The 12,809-nt window shown below is 39.9% G+C and overlaps 1 protein-coding gene across 1 annotated transcript in view; it reads right to left on the reverse strand.

The window, feature by feature from the left end:
* Positions 1 to 1,909: 1,909 nt before the first annotated feature.
* KCNK2 (potassium two pore domain channel subfamily K member 2) overlaps positions 1,910 to 12,809 on the reverse strand; it is a 77,782-nt gene continuing 66,882 nt past the window's right edge. Inside the window, exon 7 of the mRNA XM_009279622.1 lies at positions 1,910 to 2,227. Coding sequence (XP_009277897.1) covers positions 1,910 to 2,227 — 318 coding nt within the window. The remainder of the gene's footprint in view (positions 2,228 to 12,809) is intronic.

The following is a 12,809-nucleotide window of genomic DNA, read 5'->3' on the forward strand; positions in this document are numbered from 1 at the left end:
ATTATTTCTTAGCATTCCAGTTGTAGCAAGCAGGAGATTCAGAGAAGCTTATTTTAATTAAAAACTTTATTTTTCATTACAATTCACAGTTTATACATGGCAAGATGAACCCTCGCCATGTGGACATTCAGAACACTGTGCTGGGGAGACAAGGGTCTTTGTTGTAAGAGCATTGCTCGGTGCTGTGTCATGGAACTTCCTTAGTTTTAAAAGCGTACTCTCTGTAAATGTTAATTGACTGATATTTACACTGAATTGACTGAATTTACATATTAACTTATATAGATTAGAAAACAAGCTAAGCATCCAAAAAACATTAACATTCATATCTTGCATGTTATCTAATGGTCAGAGATGCTGTAAGATTTGCCACTTGAATCATGCCCAATCAGCAAAGTCCCATTCTTTTTTAATTTACACAGAGCCTAAATTATTCTTTAAGGCCTGTTCTATTCATTTTATGTACAGCCAGGTTACAATAGACTAACATAAGAAAAAAAATGCAAAATTATCCATTCCATCCTGCATTTCTTCTGAATCTCATGTACACCTATAAGCAAAACAGAAGATAGAAAATTAAAGTTAATGTGTTTTCTTAAGACCAATAAAGAAAACCCATAGTCTGGTTTAGATCTGCTTCTCGTCAGCCTATCCTGTCTGAACAATCATCCGTATTCAGATTGTGCTATTTATCAGCTCTTCTTCATGCCTGCACTTATATTCAGAGCCATCTCTATTTGAAATGTAGAAAGTCACAGTGATACCAGTTTCAATTGCATTCCCACGTTAGTCACAGCTCCGGCACAGGCAGCCACTGTACAGCGTGACATTCAGGAAAGCACTCCAGCAGGATTCCTGGGTAAAATATCATATGGCGTCTGGTGTGACTTGACTTAAAGAGGAAGTTAAGAATCCTTTTCACAGAGCAAATATCTGGCAGAAGGTATATGCTTATTAGAAATCGCTGTATTTTTCTGCATTGTTTTCTGGATGTGGTTATTAGAATACAGCAATTAAAAGCCTCTCCTGCCTCTCCTCAAAATAGTAATTTTTATTTGCTCTTGTCATCTACCAAATAATTTAGTGACAGATAAGCTGCAGATTTTTTGGTACATCTGACGCAGAGAAAAAAAACAACTGCTGAACACTGCTTGAAAAAATTAAGACCCGAAGAGGGTCTGCAAATTCTACAAGTCAGTGTGAACAAGTATCAGCTGGACCTGAGTAAAACAAAATGCTTCTGGGGGACATGTTTGCAACTTTTGAAACTGCAGTGCCTTTAAATTTGATGATTGTGGAGTTTTGGCATTCATTCATGCTGGTTGGTATCTTCACGACAGACACCTTTAAAACACCATCGTTTCAAGAAGAATGAAAGCTCAAATGAAATACACTTCTCATGCAAAAAAACAAACAAACAAAAAACCATACAGGAACTGTAGAGGTTCTGGTTCTTCAAAAGATAAGGCACTGACAAAAATTTCTTAGGTAAAAGGCTGCATAAGAATTTCTTGCCATTTACAAGTGTGTTGTAGTCCAGAAATGGTCCATTCCTAGGCTCAGTAAGGTAGACCCTGAAATTTTAAGGACTGATCCCTCAAAGCTACATTGTTACCATAAACAAGTGTGATTCATTCTTGAGGCCATATGGCACATTAGGAGAAGTGAAAAACAGTCTGGGCAGATAAAGGCAGAAGACGTTGCTTGTTCCAGCATCTTTCGATAACAGGAGTGCCATTCATCTTTGTGTCTTTGAAGAGATGCGATGGTAAATCTGGACTGTAGTTTCTGTGGAACTCATGCACACATATAAAATGCTATTAGCATTGATCATCGACAGGGTGGAGAAAAAAGATATATGGCTAGTCTAAGCCAAGAGCTTCTCAAGGACTGGGATCCAAAGTCACAGCTACTTAATGTTTTCAATAACAGCTATCTCTTCTGCTGCACAGTGTGGTGTCAAACCATTCATGTAAATGCTGTCCGTCTTTGTTAGAGCTGGCAAGATGTCCTTCTCACTGGTGAGATGGTTGACTGACAGGGTTCTCTTGCAGGGAGTCAGGTCTTGATTGTGGTTGACGGCGAGTTCTGCGGAGAGCTTCCTTTTGATAGAGGTAGCCCGCTGGAACTTGTCATAGATCTCCACGCTCAGGCGCCTTCGAGTTTCTTTGAACTCTGCGGTGACGTTGGCTGTCCACTCCGCAGCATGGGCTCTGAATTCCCCTACCTGTGGCAAAAATGAGGAAAAAAAAAAGAAGCATTATGGGGCCGAGGACTTTAGACACTGTTTAGGCTCAAGAGCCTCGTGGGAGAGCAATGCGGCTTTGGGCCGGCAAAGAGCTGCTGCTGCTGGCAGAGATTTCTCATGCTGCAGACTCACTCTTTTATTGATAGCAGCTAAACAAGAAGAAATTATTCTAAAAAACACAATAAAAATCTTTTCCACTAAGTTTTCTTTAGTTATAGGCAGTCAACAATATGGGGAAGCTGCAGAGCCCTGACAGCTGCACAGTACCCAGCTGGTCAGGGGATGCTGAAATCCCAGCAATCCAGGCTGTGTTGTGTATTGTTACTAGGGTGCAGGGTTATTTATGAGCACTTTTACTGTCTCTGGAAAGATCCCTGGGAGACTTGGCAAAGAATTTTCTAAATTTAGACAGAAAAGCTTTTTTGAAGGAAAATGTCAGCTGCTTGTATTCTCTTTTTTGTGCTTGCTCAAACGTAGCACCAATACGGCAGCAGTTTCAGTCACGTCAGCAACATGTCTGCTTACCACCCTGACACCGCTGAAGTGACATACTAAAAAGCAGCACGAAGACAATTGCAGAGTGGAACTCCGAGAGCTGTTACCGATCACAGCCAAAGGAAAGGCAGTCTGCCAGTCGCCGCACGTGGCTGCTGCACAATTACCATACAGCTGGAGGCGGGTATTTCCCCTGCTATGCCCAGATCTCCAGTCAGGTTGGCTGCAAGGTACTAGTTTGTACCATCACCACCATTTCACGAACGTATGTATATCCCCTGCTGCCCACTCAGTTTCTGTGCTCTAACTTTGTATGTCCTTATGTTGACAGCCTTGGAAAAGGCTGATCCATTTTCACTAAAAACTACCATAATTTTTTCCCCTTAAGCTTTCTTTCCACCATTTCAGTGTTTCAGTACTAGGAAAGCTGGAGCATCCCATGAGCCCAAGCTCTGAGGGTAGGGCTGAGGAATGGGGAGGAAGGCAGCTGCTGGCACAGAATCCCAAGTTATCCTTATTCTTCCTCAGATATGGCATGAGGTAGACTGAGCAGCTCACCCAGATAATAGTCTGAGGTGAACTATGGCCCTTATATGCTATTTATATTTTTGCTCTTATATTTCAACCAAACCACTGTTGCAATATTAAGTAATTTACATAGGTAATTAAAGAAGGCACCTTTTGAGGACATTATCTCATTATAACGGCAAAGGAAATAGACTGTTTCTCTTTAAATCTCTGCTTTGTAGGCAGTTTAATAGTTGGAAGGTATAGTACAGAGAAGATAGACTGCTGATAAATACAACTCCAAAGCAAAGCATTTCAGAAGAATTAACCCACTTAAATAAATTAGTCTAATTGGTACTGCTCAGTCCAGAATTTCAATCATTGGCAAGCAAGCTCGGACTTGGTGAGCATAGAAATAAAAAAAAATTAACAGAGAAATATGGGGGGTAAACCATCAGAGATAAGTGACCACAGGCTTATTCATGCTTTGCAGCACAGTGGAAAACAGGAATATAATGAAGGTAAAAAACAATCAGCTCACCCAGGAGTGACAGGGTTTCAGGAAAACTTCCCCCCTCCAGAAACAAAACAAAAAGATCTCTTTACCCAGGGGTCATTTTATTACATTTGTCTCAGCTTCAGTGAATTACACAGATGACTAATGTGGACCCATTATGTATATTTTCTAAAACAAGGATTACTATCTGTAATACACAGAGGACTCGCCCAGCTGAATGATTATTAGTATTTAAATTGTGCAATTAGGATCAGACACACTGCACTTCAGATCTGAAAATAATGAAATCTGTAATGCTGAAACATTTCAGCTGCTACAATATTTTTATTTGTAGTAAACAAGTAATAAAAATATGATAAGCAGTATCAGTGCATACCCTGGGGCAGCTTTGTCCTTCTCCGAAGCTTTACTAAAGGCAAGCTGCTCAGATTCTGGAGCATGCTTCTGTCCAGGGGAGCAAAGAGCCAGTATACGGGTTCCTATTTTACCCTACACATTTGGACACCTCACCAGCTGCGTAAGCATTCGCTAGACCAGTATTGCTCAGACACACATCTCTGGCATTGCATATGGTCACATTCAAGGGATGTTATCAGACTGGTGGCTTTAAAATTGTGTCTTGGCAACCTACTGGAAGCTACAACCATCTTGAACTGTCTCCCCATATGCCTTTTAACCTTCCTTTTACCAGTAGTTTCAGTTCCCACTTCTCTCACGTTTTTCCAGCAAAGAAAAAACAGCTGGCCATGCTTCTCACGAAAGCAACTCTATGTAACCCCTAGGATAGGCTCAGAATTTCCTTGCCAGCCCACCTCACCGCATGCTGATGATGGACCTGTCTTGCACAAGGCAAGCTGCTATATTTTAACTCTTGTGCATGTAAGTTATTCAGGAGAATTTTAAAATTGTAGTTGTTAGGAAATCTGATTACTAAATTCTAATTAGATTTCTTTTGGAAAGCAAGTTTATGCAGCCAGCTGAAGAACATCATTAAATATGCTTTTGGAGATGGGCTCATGTTCCAATTAAGGTGATGTGGAACATGAACATGGTGGAATCAATCCTATCTTCCCATAGACCAGAGCTATGAAGCTGTTTGGTACAATTTCAGTTTTATATTAAAATCATAGAAAAAAATTGAAAAATGCAGTGCTATTGCTAAGCAGAATTGAAATGCATTAGTAGTAAAACAGAGGTAATTGCAGAGCATGAGAAACTAGAAGTTCAGTGCTGTGTGAACTATGCATGCCCCAAATTATTGCTTTCAGCCCCTAGCTTTTGTGTGAACTGAAATGCACTCAAAAATGTTATCCCTTCAGAATGAAGCTCTTAATTCCATAGCACTTACGGACTTAGGCACAAAAGGTTATAGGAAAAGAAATGTGCAGTTTTTAACTGCCAGTGTTCATAAGCAACTTGCTCTTATAATTTGATCCCTCCTTTATCCATAGGGACATTTCTGTATATGTTCAGGTTCTTTCTGTCCTTAGGGTATGACATTTTATCATACTGCATTACAGCTCCTCTTCATCTGGGGCCTGACAGCCACAAAATGTCTTATGCAAAGTGATTGAAATGCCACTTGCCTATGCTGCTCAAAAAAAAAATCTTCACATACCTACCTACTGTAACAATTGTTTACTTTTCTCCAATTCTCTTGCTTCATTAGAGCACACAGCTCTGTAGACTCTGCAGCTGTCATAGTTGGGGCAATGTGACACGAGGACAAGGCCTCTTAGTCACAGAAATTATTGACAACTAAGGATTTTACATAAGACTGAATGACACAAAATGTTTCAAAAGTAATAGGAAAAACATGTCACCGTGATAGCACCTGACTCAGCCATACAATAAGCAACACTAATCTGGTGATGCTGCTCACTCCTAACCTTTGGGGAATAGAGATGCCACCAGTAACGAGGACACAGTCCCTAGCCCAGCTCCAGGATTGACTTCCTCCACATCAAAATCCAAATTAGACTGCAAGGTGTTAGACATATTTCAGAAGGAGTATCAACTCTAACCTATTAACATTGTACTTTGAACATCAACAGCTAGTAACTTCATTAGGTATTTATGAAGCAATACCCTACTGCCTTATGAGTCCAGGGAAGAGGGTCTCAATGACGAATTCTCAAGAAATATGGTAATGGTAACACAATTAAATATTCCACACAGCACAATTCACCATGAAAAACCTAGATACTTTTCTATCAAATAAACAGCCAATTCCTTGCCCAGCACAGGCTGCCTGGCCTTCAGCTACCACTGCAGATGGGCCTGGATATCCCATACATTCTTCATCATGTCTGACACTCTCAAGCGGATGTCTCAAATACCATGGGTCATCTCCAGTAGCGTCTCTAAATGTCTATGTTAAGGTGTCTCTGTCTACCTGTGGTGGAAATGTCACATTTACTCTATTAGGATATAATGAGGAATAGCCTCTGAACAATTTTGAAGTGTGTCTACTCATTCCTGTTAAAGTCACTTTTGATTTTTTTGGGGGTTTGTCTGTTTGTTTTTAACTGTACATCAAAAAAATACTGCATGAACTTCCTGAATGAACAAACAGTTCCCAGGCTGTGCACATACGTTATCACCAATATTATTTAAAGACAGACATACTGAATTTGACAGAACTAGGAAAAAACATGGACATTAAGCAACCATTCCTTCACCTATTCCTGTGAAAACCCATCTAAATTAATAACGACCTAAAACTGGCCCTCAGCCAATATCACTAGCGAGACCAAAACTCTCTGTTCGTTTCCATCGCCACCATGTTTTAGCTTTCCCACTGTCTAGCTGAGCTCTGCACTTGGATAGAGGCCAACAGCATAACCCAGAATGTAAGTATGTCCAAGGGGATGCTACTGCTAAAATAAAAAAAAAAAAAAAAATTTGAAGATACTGAAGCACCTGCTTCATTCTTCAGTACATTTACTCTAATTCCTTATACTTGTCAGGAGTTTGGGGATCTTTCTGGGCACTCCGCTCACAACAGATACCCAAATAATTATGCAAACAAAACTGCCCACCGTGCAGGAAGACCGCTCACCCTATTAAGTGTGGTCTGGACAGCACAAGCCATGTAGCCATAACCTTTACATAAGTAATCTGTACTTTGAATGAAGCCACATCTGTGGTCTAACAGAAAAAACCCACAAGCCTAATTAAGGACATCCTTAAATAGACCAAAATGAATATACACTTGTCTAACTTAACTTTGCCTTAGTTTTGCTCCTCCCTCTCGGGGAGATTCTTGAAAAATCCCAACATTACAGTATAGCCAGTTAATCTACTTCTACTTACAGAGTGGGAAGAAAGATATCCCACTTGGATGGAACTCAGATATATGACATGGAAGTTATGATGTACTTGGGAGGAGCTAAACCACTAAGTACCAAATAAGAAAAAAATTAACTTTATATATGCTATGCAAGAAAATGAAAATATATATTTCTAAATAATGTGTGTAGCTTTTCCTTTCATAGCTGTACTCTACGTTGTTTCCTTTGGCATACAGGGCTCATACATTTTACAATGGCCACGTTAGTGCAAGCCAAAAAAAATGAATTAAAGAGCAAGTAGATGAGCTGGAGATATCCTTCTGACTGCCTTTTCGGAGAAAAAAAAGTGGCCTTCCCTACAGATATTCTTAACGCTTTAGATGTTCCTCAGTGTATAATTTCTAACATTTATCCCTAATGCAGTCTTCAAAGTTTTGCAGCTTCATTTTTCCTCTCCAATGTACTTTTTCTGTTACTTAAAAATAACACACCCAATTAACCTCTCCATGATATGCTACTCAGAGACAAAACTAGAAAGAGCATGTACATGTCACGTTATCCAGGCAGCAGAATACAGTACATAACATTTTGTCTTAGCTTTCAAGAAACTCATCCAGCATTTGCAGAAATTGTTCTCAAAGTCCTACTTAAAAAACAAAATTAAAAAAAAATGTAGGTATGGAGAGGGTTGATGGGTTTAACAATGCAGCTGCTAGGGGGGTTGATTCCCTGCGTGGGTAGGAGGGTTTGTCTATCTGCCATCTCACTTTCCTGCAGTTCTGGACAAGCATACACCACCTCTTCCCACCTGAGCTACTGCTGGCCGCAAATTTAAGTTCACTACATCAGTTGCCTATAGGCTAGAGAAGACTGGAGTGCAGAAGAGAAAAAGACAAGTTTCACAGACTTTTTACTGAAGCCTGTGCATTTCCTATATGTTAAGAGAATCTCATTTATTCTCCAACTAAATAAATTCCCATCCCAATTATCTGGCTTTTAGTATTTCTCTAATTATAGCATTATTAGTAAGTACCCAAGCCCCATCGTGCTTTAATTTGTGCACAGGTATTTAGAGAAGACTGTGCTTTACTTGTCTTTAAAGGCAAAGGAAAACAGTAACAAAATGCAACATAGAAATACCACAGGCACTAGTGAGATACCTATGCTGAGCTTTCCCAGGTGTTTAACCACTATCTTCTGTTCCTTCATTCTGTCAGGACCTCAGCTCTGTAGCAGAGAACTCTTCTACACCAGGTCTTTAAGTTACCAGACTTTAATTTCAAAGTGAATGGCACAAATGAAGCAGTAAGTGATCCCTTTTTTGGTTCCCCTGACTGGTATACATGTCCCTCTGTTTTTCAGGCAAATATTAGAGGGGAAAAGATTCTATTTTGTGAAATTGTCATCTTCTGGAGTAACATTTAAATTACATAGCTGTATTTTTGTATCCATGGTGGTCAGAAATGTTTTGGGAACAATGCTCTCCCACTGGAAACTGGATTATTCAGTCCTGTAATAAGTAATGTTTGTCAGTTCATTCTGGTGAGCAATGATTGTTTGGTTTCACCCACATAACTTCCATGAGCACATCTGATGCCTTGGATGAAATAAACCACATTCTCCAATGGGAACACAGAGAGCCCATGAATTTTGATTATTTTTTTGTGGAGGAACATCTATGGTGGCAGCTGTGAGAATATGTTTTGTGGAGATGTGACAGATGGCAGATGCAGAAATGGCCCTTCTGCTCTATCATGGTCTGATTCAACAAAATAAAAACAGGTAGCCTACAAAATAAAAAAAAAAATCATGTCTACAAAAACAGAACCAGATATACTAACAGTCACCATATTTGTTTTGTTTTACCTCTTTTTTTTTTTCCAGAAATATGAACACTTCTATGGTAAGTACCTCCTCAGAACTATTATTGAGTATTGCCCATCAGACACTTCTTCAAATACAGCTGCATGTGTGTGTGTGTCTCAATACTGTGCACAAGTCATTGCCCTGATTATCTCAGTCCCTAATGTTCTGCTTTATTAATAACTTTCAAAGATAACATAAGATGCTGACATTTTCCTAGCAAAATCAGCTGTTCTATTTAGTTGTTTCATCTACGACAGAGCGCCATCCAAGCCCTCTTTCAACCTGATTAGAGTGAATGACATCCACCTGTATTAACCACAAGAAACTATTTAGGTTTACATAAAGCTCTACCAGCTGAGCCTAAGGTGATTCAGGAGAACAGCATGTGTTCTCGGCCTGCACTATATAGCCAATGACTTTGCTGTGGCCAGAAATAGCAAACGTTTTAAGAATTATACTAGAAGCATAATGAAACCCAAACCACAGGCAGTTGAAAGACTGTCTCAACTTTCTCCCACAGGAAAGAGACAACGACTGTTTCATAAACTCATTGGACGACTTTTTTTAGCTTATAAAGATATGCTAAAGAAAACATAAAAAAAGGACTTTTAATTTTGACTTGGTACTGAGTAAGGAATGGCTATTGTAACTACATGGTCAAGTCCCAGTAAAAACTGTTCATTTCTTAACTTTCTAATGTTAATATCTGGAGTGATACTTGTGTGAAATATTAAAGCTCCACTTTGGTTGTTAAACACTAGTATTACAACTGCACTCATCCCTTGTAAAGGGAAGTATTCCATAGTTTCTTCAGTCCTTTTTATCCATGACTGCGAAGCAGTTTCCTCACTGTCAACACAACTTCTTGAAGATGCCAGGGTATTGTGCTGAACTGGCTTTGTCTGGGGACTCATCCACAAGACAGCTATCAAATACATACATATTCAGTATTACTAACATGTTTTGGCGTCTCTTCCTAACAAAATCCAAGCACTGAGATTAGCTTAAAAAAAGTAAAGTTTTCAGGAATGTTAATCATGAAGACGTGGGCTGAACAGATTCCAGATTAAATATCACTCTGTCAATAGAGTTAAATCACAGATATATTTGTCACAGTAACCTAAAAGATCGATTACATCTTGTCTCCAAAAATCAAGATTTCCTAATGTAAACCATGATAATGTACATTCAGGGAATCTTCATGGGTAATTAACTCCAAGAAATGCCACTGCTATAACTGAGCTCTCTTTAATCAACTTCTCTTATTATGAAGTATAAGTCAGTCGCTCCAGTTTTATTTTTGCAAATTCAATAGCTCCCACCATCACTACCTGGTTGCATGCAGCCCGCGCTGGAGGCATTTCCACCTCCCCTGAACCGTCCAGTCGGCACGGTGAGGCAAGGGGGAGCGCTGGGGAGAGCAGGGCCAGGGGTAGGGGCTGGCTGGCGAGGTGCCAACAGTGCCCCCCTGCCCTCGGCAGGCACAGCATGCCGTGCTGCTCACGGAAGTGTATTTAGGCAGCACGTCTCTTGTAATCAGCACCACACCAGCATCACTTCGGAACCTGGTACTTAATATGCGATAATGAAACAGCTGTCTCTAACGGGCTTTAATATGCCCAGCTGAGGTGTGATATAAACATAAATGATATAAATATAAACCACACCAAAATTATAACAGTCTAGGTGTTACCTTTGTGTGTGTGTGTTGAATCTGAAGTTAAGCAGGCATCACATGTCCAAAGTACACAAAGCTACGAGGAAAGACATCTCCAAAAAGTGTCAAAAACCATCAGCAGATTAGTTTTCCTGGGACTCTCAGAATAACATGTTCTTTCATATTCATTATTGCACACAGTACTACAGTGTACTTGTAAAAGATTGATCAATACAGAAACTCAGTATTACAGACTGTTGCTAGGGCAGGACCGAGAACACCACCAGGATGACTTAAAATCTCTTGAGAAGGGAACAGATCAAATTGCATTCAAAACCGGGTCAGCCATTTCTACCTTACACCAATACCACTCTTTATACATCTCCAAGACTCAGAGACATTATGGAGGGACTGTATTCCCATCTTTCATTTTGGGGTGGTTTTTTTGTCCTGTCACTAGTCAAATTTGACCAGAGACCTATGGCTGTATTTACTGTAGAAAGATTTTATATGTTTCCACATCTCATAAATTATTAGAAACAATCACCTTTTTGAATGTGGCTATTCTTTCTCAAATATACTTTCCTGTACATCTTGGATGGACTGGAAAAAACTCTTAATGCTAGGGGGACTTCTCTTCAGACAGCTCTTTTGCCATTTTTGTAGCTCTCTGCATTCCTTCTGAATTTTAGACCACAGATCTAGGGACTGGTTTATGGTAATACACCTTTTAATGACATCTGCAGCAGTAACACCACTTTCCTACAGAAATTCAATGATCCCCTGCTTGTACATCTTAGGAAATGTATCACCCCTATTAATCATTGCCTTGCAAAAGGACTTCACATGCAATTTCTTCCACACCATGACTGTCTCCCACAAATATTTCCGATTCAGTGCTTTCTAGGAACGGACTTCCATCAAGTTAGTCTGACCTACCCATTGAACTTGTGGATATACAATTCTTAAAACTACTGTAATTGGTTTTTTAATTTTTTGTAAGAAAAGGAGAAGCCCAAACAATTGTTTTTTTCAACAGAAGCTGATCCGTCTCACTTAAAACAATGCACAACGGATCAGCAATTGGCTCACACTTTTGTAAAAAGCCTCTGATCACCAGGCTGAAGAATTATTCTTATCATCGTCATTTCTAAGTGAACAGATGTTGTTTCTTAAAACAGCGGGAGCCAGGTTAAGAGCTCATGGCCACTGAAAGAACTTCTCCTTCCTCCTCCTTGGTTGCACACCCTCACTGAACAGCCTCTGAGGCCTATGTGTTTGCCTGGTATGCCAGTTCAACTCACTAAAACCTTGCAAAACTTCCTCACTTGAGTCCACTCATTTTTTCATCTTTTCATGCATACAGCCTACATTTAGGGTCCCTCCGCAGGGGATATGAGAGGTGGCTTCAAGTTCTTTTTAGGCTGGGACCCTTAAATTGGGTGAGCACCTTTAGCCTGAAGGTGGTAAAATGAAAAGACTACAAATATTATAGGGATTGCAATAATCTTCATGGCATCATCATGACAAGCCTAATTCTGTTTTGACAGACATGAGTGACAACTCTGCTACTGGTGCCAAGAAGATTAAACTGAATGATGATTCAGATGAGTCAAATTTGTTTAATTTGTTTATAAATATCAACGATAACAGTTGCCTCTTGAATTTCCACAAGAAGTGAATGTGCTATTTCTCATGAAATTTTAGGCTTGGTCTTTAAAGCTGGATCCATATTGTTCAACTCAAAAGAAAGACACACAGCATGAAAAATCACTTGTCCAAACTGTCTAACATGAGGCAGTCACCTGGACTCTTGATATACAGTGAAGAGAACAGGCTCTTCCAGGATGCAATTCATCTCATATGGTAGATGCCTCAAAAAATTCAAATGGATCACGCTAGAAACACTCATTTCCTTCCACTGACTATAAAGGTGTCCTGGTTTTGGCTGGGGTAGAGTTAATTTTCTCCATACTAGCTAGTATGAGGCTATGTTTTGGATTTGTGCTGAAAACAGTGTTGATAACACAGGGATGTTTTCGTTGTTGCTGAGCAGTGCTTACACAGAGTCAAGGCCTTTTCTCCTCCTCACACTACCGCACCAGTGAGCAGGCTGGGGGTGCACAAGAAGTTGGGAGGGGACACAGCTGGGACAGCTGACCCCAACTGACCCAAGGGATATTGCACACCATATGATGTCATGCTCAGCATATAAAGCTGGGGGAA

The sequence above is a fragment of the Aptenodytes forsteri genome, unplaced genomic scaffold (genome assembly GCF_000699145.1).
Source record: "Aptenodytes forsteri isolate BGI_AS27 unplaced genomic scaffold, ASM69914v1 Scaffold195, whole genome shotgun sequence".
Taxonomy (NCBI): Eukaryota; Metazoa; Chordata; class Aves; order Sphenisciformes; family Spheniscidae; genus Aptenodytes; species Aptenodytes forsteri.